At 50.3% G+C, this 25,192-nt stretch overlaps 1 protein-coding gene and 1 long non-coding RNA gene across 2 annotated transcripts; one reads left to right on the plus strand and one right to left on the minus strand.

The window, feature by feature from the left end:
* The first annotated feature begins 1,040 nt into the window (after positions 1–1,040).
* LOC122544788 (GTP-binding protein Rhes-like) lies at positions 1,041–24,899 on the plus strand. The gene is made up of 3 exons (XM_087978397.1): positions 1,041–1,259; positions 17,866–18,145; positions 23,563–24,899. The coding sequence occupies exons 2-3, from the start codon at positions 17,875–17,877 to the stop codon at positions 24,120–24,122; spliced, it is 831 nt and encodes a 276-aa protein (XP_087834523.1). The 5' UTR covers positions 1,041–1,259; positions 17,866–17,874; the 3' UTR covers positions 24,123–24,899.
* On the minus strand, positions 18,548–23,169 carry LOC148141459 (uncharacterized). The gene is made up of 2 exons (XR_015752581.1): positions 22,874–23,169; positions 18,548–21,709 (listed from the first exon to the last, which is right to left on the minus strand). It is a non-coding gene; the product is annotated as an uncharacterized LOC148141459 (long non-coding RNA).
* Positions 24,900–25,192: the final 293 nt, after the last annotated feature.

Raw genomic sequence — 25,192 nt, forward strand, 5'->3', positions numbered from 1 at the left:
CCCTGTAACCTCCTCCAGCCCCTACACCCCTCTCTGTCCCTGTAACCCCCTCCAGCCCCTACATCCCCCTCTGATCCTGTAACCCCTCCAGCCCCTACACCCCTCTCTGTCCCTGTATCCCCCTCCAGCCCCTACATCCCCCTCTGATCCTGTAACCCCCTCCAGCCCCTACACCCCTCTCTGTCCCTGTATCCCCCTCCAGCCCCTACATCCCCCTCTGATCCTGTAACCCCCTCCAGCTCCTACACCCCTCTCTGTCCCTGTAACCCCCTCCAGCCCCTACACCCCCTTCTGTCCCTGTAACCTCCTCCAGCCCCTACACCCCCCTCTGATCCTGTATCCCCCTCCAGCCCCTACATCCCCCTCTGATCCTGTAACCCCCTCCAGCCCCTACACCTCTCTCTGTCCCTGTAACCGCCTCTAGCCCCTACACCTCTCTCTGTCCCTGTAACCCCCTCCAGCCCCTACACCCCTCTCTGTCCCTGTAACCCCTCCAGCCCCTAGATCCCTCTCTGTCCCTGTAACCCCTCCAGCCCCTAGATCCCTCTCTGTCCCTGTAACCCCTCCAGCCCCTACACCCCCCTCTGTCCCTGTAACCCCCTCCAGCCCCTACACCCCTCTCTGTCCCTGTAACCCCCTCCAGCCCCTACACCCCTCTCTGTCCCTGTAACCCCTCCAGCCCCTAGATCCCTCTCTGTCCCTGTATCCCCCTCCAGCCCCTACACCCTTCTCTGTCCCTGTAGTATCCCCCAGCCGCCTACATCCCTCCTTAACTCTGTCTGCCATCTCCTGCAGCCTTCTCTATCTCTGAACATCCTCCTGTCTCTCTCTCTCTCTCTGACCGCGTGGGTTTCTTTCCATTCTGGTGCCCTGCATGTTCCGGATTTTAATGATTTAAATCCAGATTTAAATTACTCCCCATTGGTGGTTTCCTCTCCAATCCTCACCCCTCCCCACTTTCGTGGGGTTTTACCAGTTTCTCTTTCTGTCTGCGCGGGAGAGGAGCTGCGAGGCCGGGCCGGGCGCTATGGGAATGCAGGTTGCTGTTGTTGTGGCTGGCCGCTGAGAGCCGGGTGCCCAGTGATAAGGGAGGGTCTTGTTGCAGAGCCGCCCCGTGTGCTGGGAGTGAGCTGCTCACTGAGCTCCAGCCGCAGCCATTCGGGCCATCTTCAGGCTGAAGGGGGCATGGACCCCGGGCACTGAGCCCCCCCCTCCCTCCAGCTGCCGGACACAGGGGCCCAAGCCCCGCCACGATAAAGGTTCGTCTGTCGCTGCGCTGCATTCCTAGCGCCCCTGCCCCGTTTGCCCTCCATCTTCCTATTCCCCCCTCCCTCTATACCACACCTCCCCCCTCGATCCCCCTCATTCCCAATACCTGCTCCCTATTAGCCCCCAGCCCACCCACCCCCCAGAAAGCTGAGATCCAGAAGGAAATTAGGCAAATACTCAGTTGAACCCTAATCCCCTCCTGTCATTCCCTATTCCCCCCTTTGTCATTCCCTATTCCCCCTTGTCATTCCCTGTGCCCCCTTGTCATTCCCTATTCCCCCCTTTGTCATTCCCTGTCCCCCCTTGTCATTCCCTAATCCCCCTTGTCATTCCCTGTCCCCCACTTGTCATTCCCTATTCCCCCCTTTGTCATTCCCTATTCCCCCTTGTCATTCCCTGTCCCCCCTTGTCATTCCCTATTCCCCCCTTTGTCATTCCCTAATCCCCCTTGTCATTCCCTGTCCCCCCCTTGTCATTCCCTATTCCCCCCTTTGTCATTCCCTGTCCCCCCTTGTCATTCCCTAATCCCCCCTGAATATTCTGTCATTGCCCCCACGACATTCCATATTCCTCCGTCATTCTCTATTCGCCCCGGTCATTCCCCATAAAGACCCTTCTCATTTTCAATAGAATCCCTCTCTGTGCCCCCTCCCTCCTCTCTGCCCCCACCCCTTTCTCTGCCCCCTCCCCTCTCTGTGCCCCCTCCCTCTCTGTGCCCCCTCCCTCTCTGTGCCCCCTCCCTCTCTGTGCCCCCTCCCCTCTCCGTGCCCCCTCTCTGTGCCCCCTCCCTCCTCTCTGCCCCCACCCCTTTCTCTGCCCCCTCCCCTCTCTGTGCCCCCTCCCCTCTCCGTGCCCCCCTCTCTGTGCCCCCTCCCTCTCAGTGCCCCCTCCCCCTCTGTGCCCCCTCCCTCCCTGTGCCCCCTCTCGGGTTGTCCTTGCCTCTGCCGCCGCTTCCCAATCCGCCCGGAGAGCCCCTCTTTGCAGTCGCTGGTTCACACCATCACCACACTCCCCCCCCACCCCCAGAGAGTGCCAGGGACACGGTGTCCCCCAGCCCAGGGGGTGGGGAATGAGGAGCCGGGCAGCAGCGGGACTCCCTGCCTGCTGCAGTCTGAAGGCTGGGTGCAGGGAGAGAGGCTCATGCTGCAGCCACTGCAGGAGGCTCTCCGCTTGGAAGCAGCAGCACCGCTTACGGTCGTTACTTAGCCCTTTCCAATGATGGAGTTTATACAATGTTGTGGCTTTTGACATTGTTTTGGCTTAATTCAGAATGTTTAACACCATTTTGCAAATTTTTGGGCTGAAATATCAATGAGAGTCAAACAGCACATTTGGGGTCAGTTCAGAAATAATTGGGCTTACTTCACATGCAATTATTGAAGGTTTCCATGTGATTCTTTGTTGGTGTGTTGGTGGACTCAGTTCCCCACTTTTATCGCAAGATTTTATCTGATCCTGATGATAAATTCCTAATATTAATTATGTCGTCCTTCCAGCACACAAATTCATTAGAGTTGGGTACAAATTCCTTTAATCAGTTCGTTAATTCAGTGTATATTCTTGAGAATTCAATTGAAACGTTTCCTTTATAAACAGAAAACGATTCTGACTCTGTCAAATATTATTTGTGGTTTAAGTCCTTGATGGTCTAGAATTTGTGTGGTACCCGAGGTGCAGTCTCTTGTTTTATTTAATGTACCTGTTTTTCTGAACATTCTTTGTGGAGGTAGATTAATGCTGCAGAACCTCTAAATCTTTTTAATCGGTGTTGTCCCAGAGTTCGATTCCCTCAAGCACTCCTTGTCTAGATTCTACAATTAATTATGTTCAGCAATCCATGTTGAAATTTATCTGTCACCTATTGACCCAATTACCTCAATGGTTTAAATGTATTCTGTCATCTTAGCACAGGAACCAAAGTATTCCTGTAGTATTTGACCTTTTTTTGATACATGCTTGTCTTAGATGACAATGGCTCGAAGGGAGAAGACAGAGGGTGGTGGTGGAGGGTTGTTTTTCAGACAGGAGGCCTGTAACCAGTGGAGTGCCACAAGGATTGGTGCTGGGTCCACTGCTTTTCATCATTTATATAAATGATTTGGATGTGAGCATGAGGTATAATTAGTAAGTTTGCACATGACACCAAAATTGGAGGTGTAATGGACAGCGAAGAATTTTCCCTCAGATTACAACAGGATCTTGACCAGATGGGCCAATGGGCTGAGAAGTGGCAGATGGAGTTTAATTCAGATAAATGCGAGGTGCTGCATTTTGGGAAAGCAAATCTTAGCAGGACTTATACACTTAATGGTAAGGTTGTGAGTGCGAATGTTACTGAACAAAGAGACCTGGGTTCATAGCTCCTTGAAAGTGGAGTCGCAGGTAGATAGGATAGTGAAGAAGGCGTTTGGTATGCTTTCTTTTATTGGTCAGAGTATTGAGTATAGGAGTTGGGAAGTCATGTTGCGGCTGTACAGGACATTGGTTAGGCCACTTTTGGAATATTGCATGCAATTCTGGTCTCCTTCCTATCGGAAAGATGTTGTGAAACTTGAAAGGGTTCAGAAAAGATTTACAAGGATGTTGCCAGGGTTGGAGGATCTGAGCTACAGGGAGAGGCTGAACAGGCTGGGGCTGTTTTCCCTGGAGCGTCGGAGGCTGAGGGGTGACCTTATAGAGTTTTATAAAATCATGAGGGGCATGGATAGGATAAATAGACAAGGTATTTTCCCTGAGATGGGGGAGTCCAGAACGAGAGGGCATAGGTTTAGGGTGAGAGGGGAAAGATATAAAAGGGACCTCAGGGGCAACTTTTTCACTCAGAATGTGGTACGTGTATGGAATGAGTTGCCAGAGGAAGTGATGGAGGCTGGTACAATTGAAACATATAAAAGGCATCTGGATGGGTATATGAAGAGGAAGGGTTTAGAAGGATACGGACCAAGTGCTGGCAAATGGGACTAGATGAGGTTAGGATATGTGGTCAGCATGGACTGGGTGGACCGAAGGGTCTGTTTCTGTGCTGTATATCTCGATGACTAAAGAGATATCACTTTGAATAAACATCAAACAACAGCTACAAACATTATGTTACTAATCCATTCAAATCGAGAGAATGTTAAAATACCAGAGAATCATATTAAATGTTAGTAATTATTTGATCATTATTGCAAGCTGTAATTTCAACAGCTTGCATTTACATAGCTTCCTTAATAAGCCCAAAGCATAACAAAGGAACATTCTCCAATAAAATCTGACATGAAGCCACATGAGATATTGTGACTAATAATCAGAACCCTGCGATGCTCGGTGAGCCGTTCCCTAAGTTTACGTTCACTCTCCCCAATGTAGGGAACACCATCGGGAGCACCTGATGTAGTAAAGTAGGTTGGAGGGGAGGCAGGTGAACCTCTGTCTCACCTGGAAGGACTGTTTGGGGCCTTGGATGGAGGTGAGGGTTGGGGTACCGGAGAGGGTTGGGGTACCGGAGGGGGTGGGGTACTAGATGGGGTGGCGGTACTGGAGGTGGGTGGGGGTACTGGAGGTGGGTGGGGGTACCGGAGGGGGTGGGGGTACTAGAGGGGGTGGGGGTACCAGAGGGGTTGGGGGACCGGAGGGGGTGGGGGTACCGGAGGGGGTGGGGGTACCAGAGGGGGTGGGGGTACCAGAGGGGGTGGGGTACCGGAGGGGGTGGGGTACCGGAGGGGGTGGGGCTACCGGAGGGGGTGGGGCTACCGGAGGGGATTGGGTACCAGAGGGGGTGGGGATACCGGAGGGGGTTGGGTACTAGAGAGGGTGGGGGTACCGGAGGGGGTGGGGTACTGGGGGGAGGGGGGGGGGGTACCAGAGGGGGTGGGGGTACCGGAGGGGGTTGGGTACCGGAGGGGGTGGGGCTACCAGAGGGGGTGGTGTACCGGAGGGGGTGGGGGTACCAGAGGGGGGTGGGGTTCCGGAGGAGGAGGGGTACCGGAGGGGGAGGGGTACCAGAGGGGGAGTGAGGGACCTGAGGGGGGTGGGGTACCGGAGGGGGTGGGGTACTAGAGGGGGTGGGGGTACCAGAGGGGGTTGGTTACCGGATGGGGTGGGGGTACTAGAGGGGGTGGCGGTACCGGAGGGGGTTTGGTACCAGAGAGGGTGGGGGTATCGGAGGGGGTGGCGGTACCACAAATTAGAGGAACAACACCTGATCTTCTTCTTGGGCAGCCTACAGCCCGGAGGACTTAACATTGAGTTCTCCAATTTCAAATAACCTGCCTTCCCAGTCCCTTCCCCTCCCATTGAGCAACCAGGTCGTACCCTCTACCTGTCTCCACCTATCCCCACTTCCCCATCCTGCCCCCCCACCACCCCCTTTATCTGCAGCTCCCTCCCCCCACACACCCCCAGTCCTGGAGAAGGGTTACACTCGAAACGTCAACATCTCCCCCTCCTGATGCTGCCTGCCTTGCTGTGTTCTTCCAGCCTCCTGCCTGGAGAGAATGTAAAAGCAGTAAAGCTGTATTAATCTTGTTTCAAACTGTCATTAAATTCTTGAAGTGCAGGGTACAGCTCTGGTTCCACATACAAATGATTCTGTCACTGGGCAGCATCCTGTGAAGATTTACAAAACTGCTATGTGAGCTGAGGATTGGGCAGGCTGAGACATTTTAAGGCTGATCGAAGTCTTGAATATTACAGAAGAATTTGACAGAGACACTTCTACTTAAACTGAGGGCATTAATATCAGAAAATCACTAACACAGGGGAACCTCAATTATCCTGCATTTGATTATCCGAATCTCGGATTATCCAGCAAAACCGCAGGGTCCCGATGCTCGGCTAAACTATGTTACCTGGCATTCAATTATGCGAAATTCGATTAACTGATCAAAATAGTCCCTGCCTGTGTTATTCTGTTAATTCCTCTGTATATCCGGAGGTGAATGACATTGCCGCATTTAAAGGGAGGTTGGATAGACACAGAATCAGAGGAGATAGTAATGGCTGAACTTAATAGGAGGGCAATGTCCAGGGAGGGGTCAAGCTGGTTTCTGTTCCGTATCCTCGGTGTCATTTCACCGTCACTGGGAGATGTGCCATTTCTGTACTCACTCGACAAAAATCCAAACATTCTCCAGCCCCCTCACCTCATGACGTTGACTCTTTGCCTTCCTGCTGTTGTGGCCTCCCAGTGCAATGCATGAAGAGGTTAACCTAGTGGGATCTCCTCAGGAGCTGATGTTAGCCTGGCTAACAGGGCCTTGACTATTGCCCCAGACAGCACCTTTTCCACAGTAGGACCCCCCCAACCGTGTGGGATGTAGGACTAGCTGATTGATGGCTCAATCCTAGTCTATCTGAACGAGTGAAAACCTGTGGTGATGGGTCTCTGAGGAAAGGGGGAGGGGGAAATGGGCTCACAAGTGCCCTTTCTTTTTGAGGTCAACGGTCATTTCTCACGAGGGTCCATTCTTCCAGTTGGTTTCTTGCGTGTTAAAATGTTGCAACTGAATAAAAACTGTTAGCTAAGCACAGTGCAGAGTGTAGCATTGGGAAAGGTAGATCCTGGATTGATAACAGAGGGTAGCAGTGACGATGCCAACTCCCCCAGGGTGTGGTGGTGCGATGGCTTTGTTACTGGGTCAGTGATCCTGAGAATGTGAACTCGGATGTTTAAAAATATAAAAGCTGGGATTGGTTATGGCACTGTGAAGTTGCCAGATGTTTGCAAGGAATCAACTGGTTCATTAATTGCCTTTATACTAGGAAACCTGCTGTCCTTACCCAGTCTGGGTGTACTCGTGACTCCTGTCCCACACAGGATGCAGCAGGGTTGGTATTCGGCTCATCATGCCCACACAGTTCATCAAATGAACACCATTACCCACTATCAATCTCCATCACCTAGACCCCGTCATCTTCTCAAAACTCCCCCCGTGGCCACTGAAACCAAGTGCTGAGGATGAACAATAATTTTAACAAAGGAGGAAGGTAGAGGTGAATAGCTTGGATAAACAGTGCACCACTTCAGATGATTTTGGTTTTAAGGTGTTGGCTCTCGCTAAGAGTGAAGCAATCTGCTGAACTGCCTCATCCTTTCCCTTGTACAAAAAGCCAAAACCAAACCTCCCGCGAGATGTCTCCTTGCCTCAGCCCTGAACTCTTTTCTTTCAAAGAAACCATTCCATGTGACAGGAAATATCACAAACTGTTCCGCCTTAGTCTTCTTGACTTCTTGACAAACAAAGTTGACAACATATCCTCCTCCAACAGCTCATGGGACCATTGCTTTCCCCCGAATTCTGTTCCCTTCTCTCTGCAATTGAGTCCTTTAACACTAAGGAGAAAGTGAGGTCTGCAGATGCTGGAGATCAGAGCTGGAAATGTGTTGCTGGAAAAGCGCAGCAGGTCAGGCAGCATCCAGGGAACAGGAGAATCGACATTTCGGGCATGAATCTTCCATCGGCCTCCGAAAGATTCCTGAAGAAGGGCTTATGCCCGAAACGTCGATTCTCCTGTTCCCTGGATGCTGCCTGACCTGCTGCGCTTTTCCAGCAACACATTTCCAGCTCCTTTAACACTAAGACAGGGTAGAACAAGAGTAAGCCGTACAGCACTTCAAACCAGCGCTGCCATTTGATAGGATCATGCCTGATCCAAAATTCCTCATGTCCACTTTCTTGCCCTTTCCCTATCACCCGACTCCCTGACTTGATCAAGAATCTATCTCGGCCTTAAATGTACACAAGGACCCTGACCCCCATCGAGTCCATGGGGCAGTCTCTGTGGTAAGGATTTCCAAAGACTCTCAACCCTCAGAAGAAATTCCTCATCCTCGCCATCTTAAATTGGGGCCCCTTTACTCTGAGACAATGCCCTCTGCTCCTGGACTCTCCCATGAGGGGAAACATCCTCTCAGCATTGACCCTGTCCAGCCCCTATGTTTCAATGAGATCGCCTTGCGTTCTTCTGAACTGCAGTGTGCAAGAGTTCCAACTTCTTTAGCCTTTGCTCAGAATACAATCCCTCCATCCCAGGGATCATTCCAGCAAACCTTCTCTGAAGTGCCTCCAATGAAATAATATTTCCCCTAAAACAGGGGAACAAAATTGCTCTCAGCCGTCCAGATCGGGACCTTGTACAATTGCAGTAAGACTTGCCTGCTCTTCCATTCCAACTTGGTCCTACACTATTACCACGAGACTTTACAACCTTGTAGTCACAGCTCCATGACAACTGTTGTCATGGCTTGAGAACAACGGTTTCAGACTGTTGCTGGAGTGTGAGATCTCAGATTTTGTGCTATGCACTGTTTTGGTTTTTACAACAATGCACTTGTAATAATTTTCAGGGGTCACAATCTAAGGATAGAGGACAGGCCATTTGGGACTGAGATGAAGAGAAATGGGGCAGCACGGTGGCTCAGTGGTTAGCACGGCTGCCTCACAGCACCAGGGACCCAGGTTCGGTCCCTGCCTCAGGCAACTGACTGTGTGGAGTTTGCACATTCTCCCCGTGTCTGCGTGGGTTTCCTCCCACAGTCCGAGCATGTGCAGGTCAGGTGAATTGGCTATTCTAAGTTGCCCATATAGTGCTCAGGGATGTGTAGGTTAAGTGTATTAGTCTAGGGTAAATGTAGAGTAATAGGGGGATGGGTCTGGGTGGGTTACTCTTCGGAGGGTCGGTGTGGACTTGTTGGGCCGAAGGGCCTGTTTCCACACTGTAGGGATTCTATATCTAGGTGAGCCCGTGGAACTCGCTGTCGCAGAATGTGGTTGAGCCCAAAACATTGAATGTTTTCAAGTCAAGTCAGAAGTCACACGACACCAGGTTATGGACCAATAGGTTTATTTGAAACCACAAGCTTTCGGAGCACTGTCCCTTTGGTAAGTGGAGTTGGACTATAACCTGATGTCGTGTGACTTCTGACTTTGTCCACCCAAGTCCAACCCCGGCACCTCCGTATTCAAGTAGTTAGGTATAGATCTTGGGGCTAAAGGGATCAAAGAGTATGGGGAGAATGTGGAAACGGGGGGACTGAGGTGGATGATGAGCCATGATTTTGAATGGGGGAGCAGCAGGCTCGAGGGGCTGAATGGTCCACTCCTGCTACTGCTCTTTGGTGTGTTCCTGTCTTTAAGGATTGTACAAGTCGTCGTTGAGTTTTGTTTGAACAGCGCTCATGTGAAACACTTTGGGATGTTTATTATGTAAAGCAGCACTTCCCAAACTCTTCCCTCCCACCATGACCCCATTTCAAGGCTTGAACTGCGTCATAGCTCCTCAGTGAGAACTGGGAGAGTGGGAGCTGAGTGAGGCCTGACTGTGAGAGCAGGAAGGAAGCTGTTACAACTCAGTCAGAGCTCCACTGCCTTTAGTTTGCAGCTCTCAATCCCAGTTGGCATCCCGACCCTCACTTTGGGAAGTCCTGATGGAAAGGCATATAATATATACAAATTGTTGAGATATTAGAATGTTGCATTGTTTGGAAAAAAAAAGACAAGTTTGCGTTTAGAACAGGGTGCACTTTCTGGAATGATGTGGTTTTGAGAACGTTTCCATTTCAAGGCTTTGGACTGCAGTTGGAATATGTTGGATTTTCTGTTGAATATCTGGTTAGCCAGCGTGGCTATTTTAAACTCAGCTCACGTCTCTCGAAATTGATTGTGTTCTTTGATTAATTAACACAGGGAATTGATGACTTGAGTGCTGCCGAGTACTTGAACTTGCAGGAGGTTGAGCCATGTGACATGACAAACGGGCCTGTTTGCCAGCCCTCTGCGTAGCAATCCAGTCAGTCCCACGGCCCGGAAACTTTTTTTTCCTCCCCAAGTGTCCTTCTGAAATCATTGATCGTTTCCACAGAAACATCGAATGTAGGAGCAAGAATAGACCATTTGGCCCTTCGAGCCTGCTCTGCTACTCAGTACGATCACGGCTGATCATCCAACTCAATCCCCTGTTACCATAGAAACATAGAAAAGAGGAGGAGGAATAATTTTGCCCCCATTTCTATTGCTCTAATGAGCCATGTGTTCTGGACAATACCATTTACTGCATTAATACAAAATCTTCACCAGCTCCAACCCCACAACTGTACCAAAATCTTAAATCTGTTTTCCCCTTAATCCTTCAACCAGAACAACCTGTCCTTGGTGTTAAATTGCCACGTCACCGACTTGTTCAAATGAATTGAAGGCGTCAGATTCAAGGGGCTGCAGCAGACACAGAACTGAATGAGACAGAAAGCATGGCTCATGATATTTTAGACAGAAGGGAGCGATACAGTCAAGATTAGAGTGGTGCTAGAAAAGCTATCGAGTGTTTGGTGTGAGAATCAGTGCTCCTTGCGTGACAGCGGCCAGTGCCTGAGCTTGGGTATACACGGGGTAACTGCACAGAACAGGAGAGTAACAGACTTCAGGAGGATGGAGACTGGCTGCTGAAAGGGCAGACACATCGCAGCAGTGTGGCAGAGAGATGTCGAATGCTTCATTTTGAAAAGGGCACACAGAGTAATAAACTGGTGCAGCTTCTATCAGTGCTACAGTCAACGGCATATTTTTCACTGCCAGTCTTTGAAGTTAGGAGAGCAAATTCGTGAAGCTATTTAGAAAAAGCTTTCTGGATCATAGAATCAAATAGGGCAGAAGAGGCCCTTCGCCCCATCAAGCCTGTACTGCCAACAGTATACTCCCACCTGCACTAGACCCACAGCCTTAAATGTTAGGACATTTTAAATGCTTGTTCTGTGCTGTACATCTCGATGACTGTTTCTTTTGACAATAACATTAAATCTGTTCCCCTGATCTTTCCACCCATGAGAACAGATTTCTTTCTCCTGTCTACTCTGCCCAGACACCTCGTGAATTTAAAAAATGTGATCAAATCTTCCCTCTACCTTTCCACCCCCTGCCCCACTTCCTCCATCCTGTCCATGTCACTCAAGTCCCTTGTTTCTAAAGATTAAGGTTTCCCATCTCAACTACCCTGCCCGTCATCACATTCCAGATTTCCACCACCCTCTGTTTCAAATGTCTATCCTTAAAAAAATCTCCTCTAAACCTCCTGACTGTCACTTTAAAATTATGCTCCCTTGTTCTAGGCCCCTTGGTTAAACCATCCAAGCCCCTCTACACCTCTATCAGGCCCCCCCTCAACGTCCTCTGTTCCAAGGAAAAGAAGGCGAAAGTGGGTACTGTAGATGCTGGAGATTAGAGTCAAGATCAGAGTGGTGCTGGAAAAGCACAGCAGGTCAGACAGCATCCGAGGAGCAGAAAAATCGACGTTTCAGGAAGGGGCCCTTCATCAGGAACGAGGGGCTCCTGCCTGAAACGTCGATTCTCCTGCCCCTCGGATGCTGCCTGACCTGCTGTGCTTTTCCAGCACCACTCTGATCTCGACTCCATGGAAACGAACCTGAGCTTACCCAGCCCCTCTTCATAGCTGCAGTGCTCCATTTCAGGCAGCATCCTGGTGAATCTCCAGAGCAATCAGATCACATCCTGAGCTTTCTAACAGATGCTTTGTGTACAAAATCAAATCAGTTATGCTGAAACTTGTTTTTACTTAAAGGAGCAGTTAGAATCTGAATCATTCTTGCATGGTGGCCTTTCAGCCAGCCAACCCTCTGCTGGCTCTCTGCAACTATTCCCTAGGTCCACCTGCCCACTGTTTCCCTGGAATAGTACATTCCATACCCGAACCATGCACTGTGTGTGTGTGTGTGTGTGTGTGTGTGTGTGGAGGGAGGCAGGGAGAATTCCTCGTGTCGCTATGGTTTCTTTTGACAATAACATTAAATCTGTTCCCCTGATCTTTCCACCCATCAGAACAGATTTCTTTCTCCTGTCTACTCTGCCCAGACACCTCGTGAATTTAAAAAATGTGATCAAATCTTCCCTCTACCTTTCCACCCCCTGCCCCACTTCCTCCATCCTGTCCATGTCACTCAAGTCCCTTGTCCCTAGAACCATTTCTGCAGCCTCTCGGAAGTCCTAAGAGTCAGAGATACATCACAGAAACAGAGTCATCGAGATGTACAGCACAGAAACAGACCCTTTGGTCCAACCCGTCCATACTGACCAGATATCTTCACCTCACCTCTTCCAATTTTCTAGCACCCGGCCCATATCCCTCCAAACCCTTCCTATTCATATACCCATCCAAATGCCTCTTAAATGTTGCAATTGTACCAGCCTCCACCACTTCCTCTGGCAGCTCATTCCATACCCGTATCACCCTCTGTGTGAAAATGTTGCCCCTTAGGTCTCTTTTATATCTTTCCTCTCTCACCCGAAACCTATGCCCTCTAGCTCTGGACTCCCCCACCCCAGGGAAAAGACGTTGTCTATTTACCCTATCCATGTCCCTCATGATTTTATAAACCTCTATAAGGTCACCCCTCAGCCGACAATGCATGGAAAATATCCCCAGCCTATTAACCTTCTCCCTTTAGCTCAAACTGTTCAACCCTGGCAACATCCTTGAAAAGCTTCAGAAAAGATTTACAGGTTTCACAACATCCTTCTTATAGGAGGGAGACCAGAATTGCACATAATATTCCAACAGTGGTCTAACCAATGTCCTGTACAGCCACAACATGACCTCCCAACTCCTATACTCAATGCTCTGGCCAATAAAGGAAAGCATACTATCCTAGCTACTTGAGACTCTTCACCATCCTTCCCACAGCACAGTGCCCTGGGTTGTATTGGACATTCCCAGAGAAGAAACAGTTTCTCTGTCTCCTCCCCATTATGTGCTTGTAACTTTCATCATCTCAAGCAGATCACCTCTGAATCCCAAAGATCAACAAGCCATGTTGGTGTAATCTATGCTCTTAATCCAACCTTTTGAGTTTGCTGTCCATCGGGGTGAATCTGCACTGAATCCGCTTTCAGGCCAATATCTTCTTCCTGAGGTGGTCTGCTCAAGAGTCCTTCCAGCTGACCAATCAGATACTGGATCTGGAGTGGACTAGTCTGTCTGATGGGGCAACAAACTTTCCAAAGGGAATTGGACAAATACTTAAAAGCTAATTCAAACAGCTAATGCAAGCATGATGGGCTGAATGGCCTCCTGTCCTGGATGATGACTTAACAATATCAGCAAGGAACAAGAGGAGGCCACTCAGCCCTTTGAGATGGCTCCAGCCTTCTGTAAGATCACGGCTGGTCTGAATTGAAGCTCAATTCGCCAATTCCTGCACAGAATCTATCTACCTCTGCCTTAAAGATTCTGCATCCGTTGCCTTTTCGGAAAAGGAATTCCAAAGATTCTTAACTCACAGAGGAAAAATGTTCCCTTATCTCTATTTTAAATGGAACGAGCACTTGTTTTCAAACAATGACCTCTAGTTCTCCCACAAGAGGAAACATCTTTCCAAATCCAACCAGTCAAGTCTCCTCAGACTTTTGTTTCATTAAGTCACCCCTGATTCTTCGAAGCTCCAGAGGGGTTTATGTCCAAAATGTTGATTCTCCTGCTCCTCGGATGCTGCCTGACCTGCTGCGCTTTTCCAGCACCACACTTTTCAACACTAAGCTCTCGATTCTGCACTGGAAGGTTTGAACGGTAAAGGACATGTCGTTCAAAGTTTTTAGATTAGATTTTTTTGATTACATTACAGTGTGGAAACAGGCCCTTCGGCCCAACAAGTCCACACCGCCCCGCCAAAGTGAAACCCACCCATACCCCTACATTTACACCTTACCTAACACTACGGGCAATTTAGCATGGCCAATTCACCTGACCCTGCACATCTTTGGACTGTGGGAGGAAACCGGAGCACCCGGAGGAAACCCACGCAGACACGGGGAGAACGTGCAAACTCCACACAGTCAGTCGCCTGAGGCGGGAATTGAACCCGGGTCTCTGGCGCTGTGAGGCAGCAGTGCTAACCACTGTGCCACCGTGCCACCCATAAATTTGTTGGGTTTGTCAAAATTAGCCGAACTCAGTGCATTCCAAAACCCCTGAGACACTGATGTCCAGTTGTAACCTGGGAATATTTCAACTGTGGAGCGTATGATATGGAGTGGAGTCGCTGGTTCGACATAAATGAGTCTCCGCTGATGCGATTTCTCCAGTGTTTGAAGTTCATTCCCAACACGGAGGGTATCCTGCACTTTTTAACCATACAGGAACAGGAGAAGGCCATTCCACCCATCAAGCCTGTTCTGCCACTCATTTAGATTAGGTTTGGTCATCCACCTATTTGCCACTTTCCTACATTACCCTTTGATGTCACTAGTCTCCAGAAACCTATTGATTTCTGTTGAACTCTGCTCAACACTGAGCTTCCACAGCCCTTTGGGGTACAGGATTGAAAAAAGGAGGACAGAGGGTGACCGTGGCAGAGACTTGGCCACAATGGAGGGTGATAGGGCAATGGGGCTAGGCGGGAGCATATGATAGGCACAAGCGAGATGCACAATAGGTACCTGACTCACCCTTCACAAGATGGAAGATGGAACAGTCCATCTTCCGCAACTACACTGGCACCACCCCCCACCTTTTCCTCCGCTACATCGATGACTGTATCGGCGCTGCCTCGTGCTCCCACGAGGAGATTGAACAGTTCATCGACTTCACCAACACCTTCCACCCTGGACCATCTGACTCCTCCCTCCCCTTCCTAGACCTTTCCATTTCTATCTCGGGCGACCGAATCAACACGGACATTTACTATAAACCGACCGACTCCCACAGCTACCTAGACTACACCTCCTCCCACCCTGCCCCCTGTAAAAACACCATCCCATATTCCCAATTCCTTCGTCTCTACCGTATCTGCTCCCAGGAGGACCAGTTCCAAATCCGTACAACACAGATGGCCTCCTTCTTCAAGGACCACAATTTCCCCCCAGACGTGGTCGACGATGCCCTCCACCACATCTCCTCCACTTCCCGCTCCTCCGCCCTTGAGCCCCGCCCCTCCAACCGCCACCAGGACAGAACCCCACTGGTCCTCACCTACCACCCCACCAATCTCCATGTACAGCGTATCATCCGCCGTCATTTCCGCCACCTCCAAACCGACCCCACCACCAGGGATATATTTCCCTCCCCTCCCCTATCAGCATTCCGAAAAGACCACTCCCTCCGTGACTCCCTCGTCAGGTCCACACCCCCCACCAACCCAACCTCCACTCCCGGCACCTTCCCCTGCAACCGCAAGAAATGCAAAACTTGCGCCCACACCTCCCCCCTTACTTCCCTCCAAGGCCCCAAGGGATACTTCCATATCCGCCACAAATTCACCTGCACCTCCATACACATCATCTATTGCATCCGCTGCACCCGATGTGGCCTCCTCTATATTGGGAAGACAGGCCACCTACTTGCGGAACGTTTCAGAGAACACCTCTGGGACACCCAGACCAACCAACCCAACCACCCCGTAGCCCAACACTTTAACTCCCCCTCCCACTCCACCATGGACATGCAGGTCCTTGGACTCCTCCATCGCTAGACCATGGCAACACGATGGTTGGAGGAAGAGCACCTCATCTTCTGCCTGGGAACCCTCCAACCACAAGGGATGAACTCAGATTTCTCCAGTTTCCTCATTTCCCCTCCCCCCACCTTGTCTCAGTCAAATCCCTCGAACTCAGCACCGCCTTCCTAACCTGCAATCTTCTTCCTGACCTCTCCACCCCCACCCCACTCCGGCCTATCACCCTCACCTTGACCTCCCTCCACCTATCGCAATTCCAACGCCCCTCCCCCAAGTCCCTCCTCCCTACCTTTTATCTTAGCCTGCTGGACACACTTTCCTCATTCCTGTAGAAACTATTGGGGTCTATAATCGAGGGCAGGGGAACTGATGGGTGGATGGATGTTGACTTTATGGACTTCCAGAAGGCTTTTGATAAAGGTCTGTCACACGTGACTGTTAGCTAAGGTAAAAACCCAAGAAATTGAGGGCAAATTACTTTCATAAATAGATAGGAAAATGGCTTAAAGGGTCTGTACTCACATTAGCAGGATGTGATGAGTGGTATCCTGCAGGGATCTGTGTTGGGACCTCAGTTATTCACAAACGACTTAGATAATGGTGTAAAAAGTCAAATAAACAAATTTAATAATGACATAATTGGGCAGTATGAAATTAAGGAGAAAGTGAGGGCTGCAGATGCTGGAGATCAGAGCTGGAAATGTGTTGCTGGAAAAGCGCAGCAGGTCAGGCAGCATCCAGGGAACAGGAGAATCGACGTTTCGGGCATAAGCCCTTCTTCACGATTATTCAGAGAAACTCTGCGCGGTGTCACAGGCAAAAGGCACAAAGTCAAACCTGCCGTGATCCAGTTTGTATCTGGGTTCACACACGGCATTCCATGCATCCCGGTACAACAGGTGAGAGACATCTGGACAGATACGCGGACAGGAACGGTCTAGAGGGATATGGGCCAAACGCAGGCAAATGGGACTAGCTCAGTTGAGGAAACCTGGTCAGCACGGATGGGTTGGACCAAAGAGTTTCTTTCCGTGCTGCCTGACTCTAAAAATATTGGGCGGACGTGAGGGCTGCAGATGACGGTCAAGGTCACAGTGGTGCTGGAAAAGCACAGCAGGTCAGGCAGCGTCCGAGGAGCAGGGAAATCGACGTTTCGGGCAAAAGCCCTTCATCAGGAAACTTAAAAAGATTGGTACCTGGGATGTGGTGTCAGTGGCCCAGGCCACTATTTATTGCCCATCCCTAATTGCCAAGAGTCAAAGGTCAACTGTGATGCTTTGGGACTTGAGCCAGACCAGGTAAAGATGGAAGATTTCCTTCCCTGAAGGATATTCGTTAACCAGATGGGCTTTTTGATGATCAACAATGATTAGGTGGTTGCCACGAGGCTAGCTGTCATTCCTGAAAATAAGTTTCCCCATCAGCCATTGGTGGGATTTATCCCCACCTGCCATTGGTGGGATTTACCCCCATCGGCCATTGGTGGGATTTACCCCCATCGGCCATTGGTGGGATTTACCCCCATCGGCCATTGGTGGGATTTACCCCCATGAGCCATTGGTGGGATTTACCCCCATCGGCCATTGGTGGGATTTATCCCCATCGGCCATTGGTGGGATTTACCCCCATCGGCCATTGGTGGGATTTACCCCCATCGGCCATTGGTGGGATTTACCCCCATCGGCCATTGGTGGGATTTATCCCCATCGGCCATTGGTGGGATTTACCCCCATCGGCCATTGGTGGGATTTACCCCCATCGGCCATTGGTGGGATTTATCCCCATCGGCCATTGGTGGGATTTATCCCCATCGGCCATTGGTGGGATTTACCCCCATCGGCCATTGGTGGGATTTACCCCCATCGGCCATTGGTGGGATTTACCCCCATCGGCCATTGGTGGGATTTACCCCCATCGGCCATTGGTGGGATTTACCCCCATCGGCCATTGGTGGGATTTACCCCCATCGGCCATTGGTGGGATTTACCCCCATCGGCCACTGGTGGGATTTGAACCCATATCCCTGTGTCTGTACTCCCATTACAGCACCACCCCTCCACAAAGCGACAGCATCAGTTAAACTGTGAGCATCAGGAGCCATCCAGCAAGACATGCAAACATTATCAAATGTCTCTCTCTCTCTCTCTCTCATCCAGGTGAAGGCCATGATGAAGACTTTCCACTCCACTCCTGCCATGCTGAATGTTCCAGCCAAGAATTCCTACCGGATGGTTATCCTGGGAGCCTCCAAAGTGGGAAAGTCTTGTATTGTCTCCCGTTTTCTGAACAGCCGGTTTGAGGAGCAGTATACTCCGACCATCGAGGATTTCCATCGCAAGGTCTACAACATCCGCGGGGACGTCTATCAACTCGACATCCTCGACACGTCCGGGAACCACCCCTTCCCCGCCATGAGGAGGCTCTCCATCCTCACAGGTGGGTTTGCACACAGACACACACACACACACAGGTAGAGACAGACACATGCACACACACGTGCACACACAGAGAGACACGCACACAGACACGTGCACACACACAGAGACACATGCACACATAGAGACAGACACACACACATAGAGATACACAAAGACATGTACACAGAGACACACACGCACACAAAGAGAGACACACACATGTAGAGACATACATAGAGACACACGCACACAGAGACACACGCACACATAGAGACAGACACACACATACAGAGACAGACACACACATACAGAGACAGACACACACATACAGAGACAGACACACACGCACACACAGAGACAGACACACACACACAGACAGACCCACACGCACATAGAGACAGACAGACACAGAGGAAAAGAATCCCTCCATCTCGCTCTTTATCAGGATTACATTGTATCGGTCTGTTTCTAACCAATTACTAATCTCACATCACCGAAACACACACAATTCGGGCAAAGTACGTGGGCTGCAGTGAGGGAGTGGGTATTCGGGTGTTTTGGGTCTAGAAACTGATTAGGAAAGAAGTCCGAAAAGCAATTGTGGAGGCAAAATCAAAGTACAATGTAATATTCACAAGGAATGTGAAACAGACTAGTTACAATATCTATGTAAACAACACTGTTATTAGGATAGGTATAAGGCCATGAAGGGATACAGATGATAAACTGCATGTTGTTCAATTGTTACTCTCCCTTGTCACAAGGGAGACGGACATTTTGAGCATGGCAATGAAAGAAAGAGAGAGGGGGAAAGGGGATTTAATTAATAAACTAATTATAGAGAGAGGAGGAACGTGTGGCCTGGATAGATTATACCCACACACAATAAAAGGTGTTAGGGAGGATAGAGACTTTACTGCATCAATTCACAAGGCAATAGAAAACTGCTAAAGGATCAGTGTTTACCGTAGAGAAGGACATGGAAGATTTAGAATGTGGGGAAATAGATGGTGACATCTTGATAAATGTCCATATTACGGAGGTGGAAGTGCTGGATGTCTTAAAATGTATAAAGGTGGATAAATCCCCAGCTCCTGATCAGGTGTACCTGAGAACTCTGTGGGAAGCTAGGGAAGTGATTGCTGGGCCTCTTGCTGAGATATTTGTATCAGCGATAGTCACAGGTGAGGTGCAGGAAGACTGGAGGTTGGCTAATGTGGTGCCACTGTTTAAGAAGGGCGGTAAAGACAAGCCAGGGAACTATAGACCAGTGAGCCTGACCTCGGTGGTGGGCAAGTTGTTGGAGGGAATCCTGAGGTACAGGATGTACATGCATTTGAAAAGACAAGGACTGATTAGGGATAGTCAACATGGCTTTGTGCGTAGGAAATCATGTCTCACAAACTTGATTGAGTTTTTTGAAGAAGTAACAAAGATGATTGATGAGGGCAGAGCAGTAGATGTGATCTATATGGACTTCAGTAAGGCACTCGACAAGGTTCCCCATGGGAGACTGATTAGCAAGGTTAGATCTCATGGAATACAGGGAGAGCTAGCCATTTGGATACAGAACTGGCTCAAAGGTAGAAGACAGAGGGTGGTGGTGGAGGGTTGTTTTTCAGACTGGAAGCCTGTGACCAGTGGAGTGTCACAAGGATTGGTGCTGGGTCCACTGCTTTTCATCATTTATATAAATGATTTGGATGTGAGCGTGAGGTATAATTAGTAAGTTTGCACATGACACCAAAATTGGAGGTGTAATGGACAGCGAAGAATTTTCCCTCAGATTACAACAGGATCTTGATCAGATGGGCCAATGGGCTGAGAAGTGGCAGATGGAGTTTAATTCAGATAAATGCGAGGTGCTGCATTTTGGGAAAGCAAATCTTAGCAGGACTTATACACTTAATGGTAAGGTTGTGAGTGCGCGTGTTACTGAACAAAGAGACCTGGGTTCATAGCTCCTTGAAAGTGGAGTCGCAGGTAGATAGGATACTGAAGAAGGCGTTTGGTATGCTTTCCTTTATTGGTCAGTGTATTGAGTACAAGAGTTGGGAGGTCATGTTGCGGCTGTACAGGACATTGGTTAGGCCACTGTTGGAATATTGCGTGCAATTTTGGTCTCCTTCCTATCGGAAAGATGATGTGAAACTGGAAAGGGTTCAGAAAAGATTTACAAGGATGTTCATCGTTTGGGATTTGAGCTAAAGGGAAAGACTGAGTAGCTGGGTCTGTTTTCCCTGGAACGTCAGAGGCTGAGGGCTGACCTTATAGAGGTTTATAAAATCATTAGAGACATAGATAGGGTAAATTAGACAAGGTATTTTCCCTGCGGTTGGGAGTCCAGAACTAGAGGTCATAGGTTGAGGGTGAGAGGGGAAAGATATAAAAGAGACCCAAGGGGCAACTTTTTCACACAGAGGGTGGTACTTGTATGGAATGAGCTGCCAGAGGATGTGGTGGAGGCTGGTACAATTGCAACATTGAAAAGGCATCTGGATGGGTATATGAATAGGAAGGGTTTGGAGGGATATGGGTCAAGTGCTGGCAGGTGGGACTAGATTAATTTAGGCTATATGGTCAGCATGGACGGGTTGGAGCAACGGGTCTGTTTCCATGCTGTACATCTCTAAGACAGCTGGACAGTACATGTGATTTCTGTATTTAAAAATGAAGACAAAGCAATTCTAAGATGCTATAGAGTAACGTTAGTGGTAAGGAAGATAATGGAATTCTTCGTCAAAAATAAAATAGAAAAATATCTAAAAATTGACAATGTAAAATAAGAGCAGTCATGTTGGATCGTGTAGATGAGTACAAAGTGGTAGATGGAACATATCTGGAATTTCAAAAGTTCTTTAACAAGGTACCACGTAGCAGTATGGAGCCACAATCCACAAAGAGCGATTGGCAGCTCTCTCCACGACAGAGTGATAATTGATGATGGATAAATTGAGGGTAAGCTAAGGAGGTTCCCACAGCAGGTGCAGGAATTAAACCTGGGCTTTTTTCCTGCATCACAGTGCAATGATGTCACTAACTGACTCCTCACCCATCCACGTGTTGACTGATGTGGGGGGGGGGTCAGAGGAAGATGAGCAGAACTGGTCGGTTCAAGGTCATTACAGAGACTGGTGAAAAGTATCAGTGGTGATCGAAAAGCACAGGTCAGGCAGCATCTGAGGAGCAGGAGAGTCAACGTTTTTTTGGCAGAACCCTTCATCAGAATTCAGTTTTTCAAAGGCATTGGTGCTGGGATCACTTTTGATCATCATTTAGATCAGGCAGATAGTGTGGTGACTATACCACTCCAGTCATTCAGAAGCTCTATTTGATGTCATTCTCACAGTGGAAACAAATCTCACCATGGCAGCTGGTGGGATTTAATCGAAATTCAGAGACTCAAATGATGACAATAACAGCTGTTCACCAGTGTCCTTAAGGAAAGAAATCTGCCAACCATACCCAGTCTGGCCCACATGTGACTCCAGGCCCACAGCGTTGTGAAATTCCTTCTGAAATAGTGCAGTAAGCCAATTGGTCCAAAGGCAGTGGGGGCAATAAATGCTGTGGCACTTATATCCTGTGAAAGAATTTTTAAATATTATTTAGACTTGAAAATGGGTCCTTTCCCTAGGATGGGGGATTTCAAGACTGTGGGACACATTTTTAAGTTGTGAGGAGAGAAATTTTTTTTAAAAAAACATGAAGGGGCAAATCTTTTACACAGAGGAAGTGGCGGATACAGGTACAATTGCAACATTTACAGGATGTTTGGATGGATACATGAATAGGAAAAGTTCGGAGGGAGATGGTGCAGGAGCAGGCATGTTGGACTAGTTTATTTTGGGATTGGTTTGTTTAGTTTGGGATCAGCTTAGACTGGTTGGACCCAGAAGGTCTCCAAGTGTTAGATAAAAGGCCCTGTGCCTGAAATGTTGATTCTCCTGCTCCTTGGATGCTGCATGACTTGCTGTGCTTTTCCAGTACCACACTTTTCAACTCCAAGTGATAGATGACATAATTTGGGAGGTGAGGTGAAAACAAACGATGGACGGTGTTAATAAACTTGCAGAACGTTAAATGGAAAATGAACTTCAATGGAGTTAAATTTGAGATGGTGTATTTTGGGCAGAAGAATAAGTCGATCAGAAACCTGTTGGAGAATGTGTCCGGATGGACTGGAGGGAGAGAGATCTGGGAGAACAGATACAGGTCACTGTCGAGAGTGTGGTGCTAGAAAAGGGGGGGTGAGGGGGAGGGGGGGGTGAGGGGGAGGGGGGGGGTGAGGGGGAGGGGGGGGTGAGGGGGAGGGGGGGTGAGGGGGAGGGGGGTGAGGGGGAGGGGGGGGTGAGGGGGAGGGGGGGTGAGGGGGGGGGGGTGAGGGGGAGGGGGGGGTGAGGGGGAGGGGGGGGAGGGGGGGGTGAGGGGGAGGGGGGGAGGGGGGGTGAGGGGGGGTGAGAGGGGGTGGGGGGAGGGGGGTGAGGGGGGAGGGGGGTGAGGGGGGAGGGGGGTGAGGGGGGAGGGGGGGGTGAGGGGGGAGGGGGGGTGAGGGGGGAGGGGGGGTGAGGGGGGAGGGGGGGTGAGGGGGGAGGGGGGGTGAGGGGGGAGGGGGGGTGAGGGGGGAGGGGGGGTGAGGGGGGAGGGGGGTGAGGGGGGAGGGGGGTGAGGGGGGAGGGGGGTGAGAGGGGAGGGGGGTGAGAGGGGGAGGGGTCAGTATTTGAAGTGATTGACCAGCCCGACCTACCTGCTCCTGGAGGATATTTTTCGAAAAACACTTTTTTTTTGAAGCTGCTGTGATTTTTGTTTCAATTCGAGGAACTTTTTAAAATCCAAACCAATCCCTGGGCAACTGTCAAAGACTGACCCCCGAGCAGCCTCTCCCTTCCCCCAGGGGAGGCGGGTTTCCGGTATGTGCAGCCCCCACTCCCTTCCCCCTTGGGCGGCGGGTTTCCGGTGTGTGCAGCACCCCCACGCTTCCCCCAGGGGAGGCAGGTTTCCGGTGTGTGCAGCAGCCTCTCCCTTCCCCCAGGGGAAGCGAGTTTCCGGTGTGTGCAGCAGCCTCTCCCTTCCCCCAGGGGAAGCGGGTTTCCAGTGTGTGCAGCAGCTTGTGTGTTCCCCCGGCGGGTTTCCGGTGTGTGCAGCAGCCTCTCCCTTCCCCCTTGGGCGGCGGGTTTCCGGTGTGTGCAGCAGCCTCTCCCTTCCCCCTTTGGCGGCGGGTTTCCGGTGTGTGCAGCAGCCTCTCCCTTCCCCCAGGGGAAGCGGGTTTCCGGTGTGTGCAGCAGCCTCTCCCTTCCCCAGGGGAAGCGGGTTTCTGGTGCGTGCAGCAGCTTGTGTGTTCCCCCGGCGGGTTTCCGGTGTGTGCAGCCCCCTCTCCCTTCCCCCCGGCTGGTCCTCTGGCCTGTCACTCTCTCTCTGTGTCTCTCTCGGTTCCAGGCGATGTTTTCATCCTGGTTTTCAGCCTCGATAACCGCGGCTCCTTTGACGAGGTGGAGAGGCTGCGGAGGCAGATTATTGAGTGTAAGACCTGCCTCCGGGACAAGGCGGCGGCGGCGGGTCCGGGTCCGGGCCCGGGCCCGGGGGTCGGGCCGCCCATGGCCGTGTGCGGTAACAAGGTGGACCGGGCCGAGCTGCACCGGGAGGTCTGGGCCGAGGAGGCCGAGCGCCTGGTCGCCGGGGACGCGAACAGCGTCTACTTCGAGCTCTCGGCCAAGAAGAACTCGAACGTGGAGGAGATGTTCCGGGCGCTGTTCGCCTTGGCCAAGCTGCCCGATGAGATGAGCCCGGCCCTGCACCGCCGCCTCTCCGTGCAATACCCCGAGGCTCTCCACCGAAAGTCGTTCCGCCTGCGGCGCGGGGCCAAGGAGCTCGGCGCCTTCGGGATGGTGTCGCCCCTGGCCCGCAGGCCCAGCCTCAACAGCGACCTGCGGTACCTCAAGGAGAAGGTGCTGGGCCGAGGGCAGGGTCGCCAGCGAGAGAAATGCCTCATCCAGTGAGTCCCGGCTCCGGCGGGAACAGATCCGACCCTCACACACTCCAGCTCCTGGTAACTCTCACATCATTGTCTGTGTCCATTTATTTCCCGGTTGTAAAGACCCGAGGGATTGCTCCGACTGTATCTGGGTGTGATCTCTGCAAAGTGCGGGCCATTGCGGCTCATTCCCAACTCTTGGCTACTTAAGGACATGGGATGGGTTGTTTCTGGCTGTGGACAACTGTCCGTGTTGATGGTTTCACGTTTATTTCAATGTATTTTATTGGAATGAGATCCGTCCCTTTCTAAAATATCATCTCTAACCCTACTCCTGAAAGTTTACACTATACTCAGTCTGTCTGTTCCAAGCCTATTACCTCCTTCCTACATGACCACTGTCCTAGCAACTCCTCTCTTGCCAATGTTCCATCCCTCCTCTCAGCTTCTCTTGCCTCCACCACTCAACTTGTGCTCACTGTCCTACTCTTGTCCACAGTTTTCACCCTTCCCACAGCTCTTGTCTGCTGTGCTGACCCCTGTTCAATGTCCCATCCACACTCTCTTACCCTCCCTTTCTCCCTAACACCCAGCTCATGTCCAATTTACCTCCCTCTCTATACATTTCTGACCCTATCCACTGAGTTTCACTGCACACTTCCAGGGCACAATGATGTATTATATCTATTCCAACCCTGGGCGTCTTTCAATTCTGTCCATTTCTCATTTTTTTCCCTCCAGCTCATTCCATTCTAGTTATGCTTTTTGCAGTGAGATTCAATAAAGTTGAAACTTGCCATAACTTTTCTATCAAGTGTGTGGTCCTCTATACTGTGAGTAGTGGGGGTGTCAGGGAGAAGTCGAATCATGTTTCCCTAAAAGTCCCGAGAGGTATTGGTGGATAATACAAGCTCGCAGCTGCTTCTGTCATGAGGATGATCTGCTCACAAAAACCTGATCTGACCAGCATTCAGTGAGATGGAAACATCTGACAAAATGGAATCTGAGCAAATGAAAATTGAGTGAGTAAATCAAGAAGAGAGGGAGACCAAGAGTTCAGTCCATTACATCAATCTGGAATGAAAGGCTAGTCTC

Source organism: Chiloscyllium plagiosum, unplaced genomic scaffold (genome assembly GCF_037043375.1).
Source record: "Chiloscyllium plagiosum isolate Xiang-an unplaced genomic scaffold, Cpla_swu_hap1 HiC_scaffold_33, whole genome shotgun sequence".
NCBI lineage: Eukaryota > Metazoa > Chordata > Chondrichthyes > Orectolobiformes > Hemiscylliidae > Chiloscyllium > Chiloscyllium plagiosum.

What these genes read in the sequence shown, in the direction of transcription:
- LOC122544788 (XM_087978397.1), top strand. Translation starts at nt 17,875, where the DNA reads ATGATGAAGACTTTCCACTCCACTCCTGCCATGCTGAATGTTCCAGCC. An exon ending in GAGGCTCTCCATCCTCACAG is followed by an intron (nt 18,146 to 23,562) that starts GTGGGTTTGCAC and finishes TCTCGGTTCCAG; the next exon opens with GCGATGTTTTCATCCTGGTT.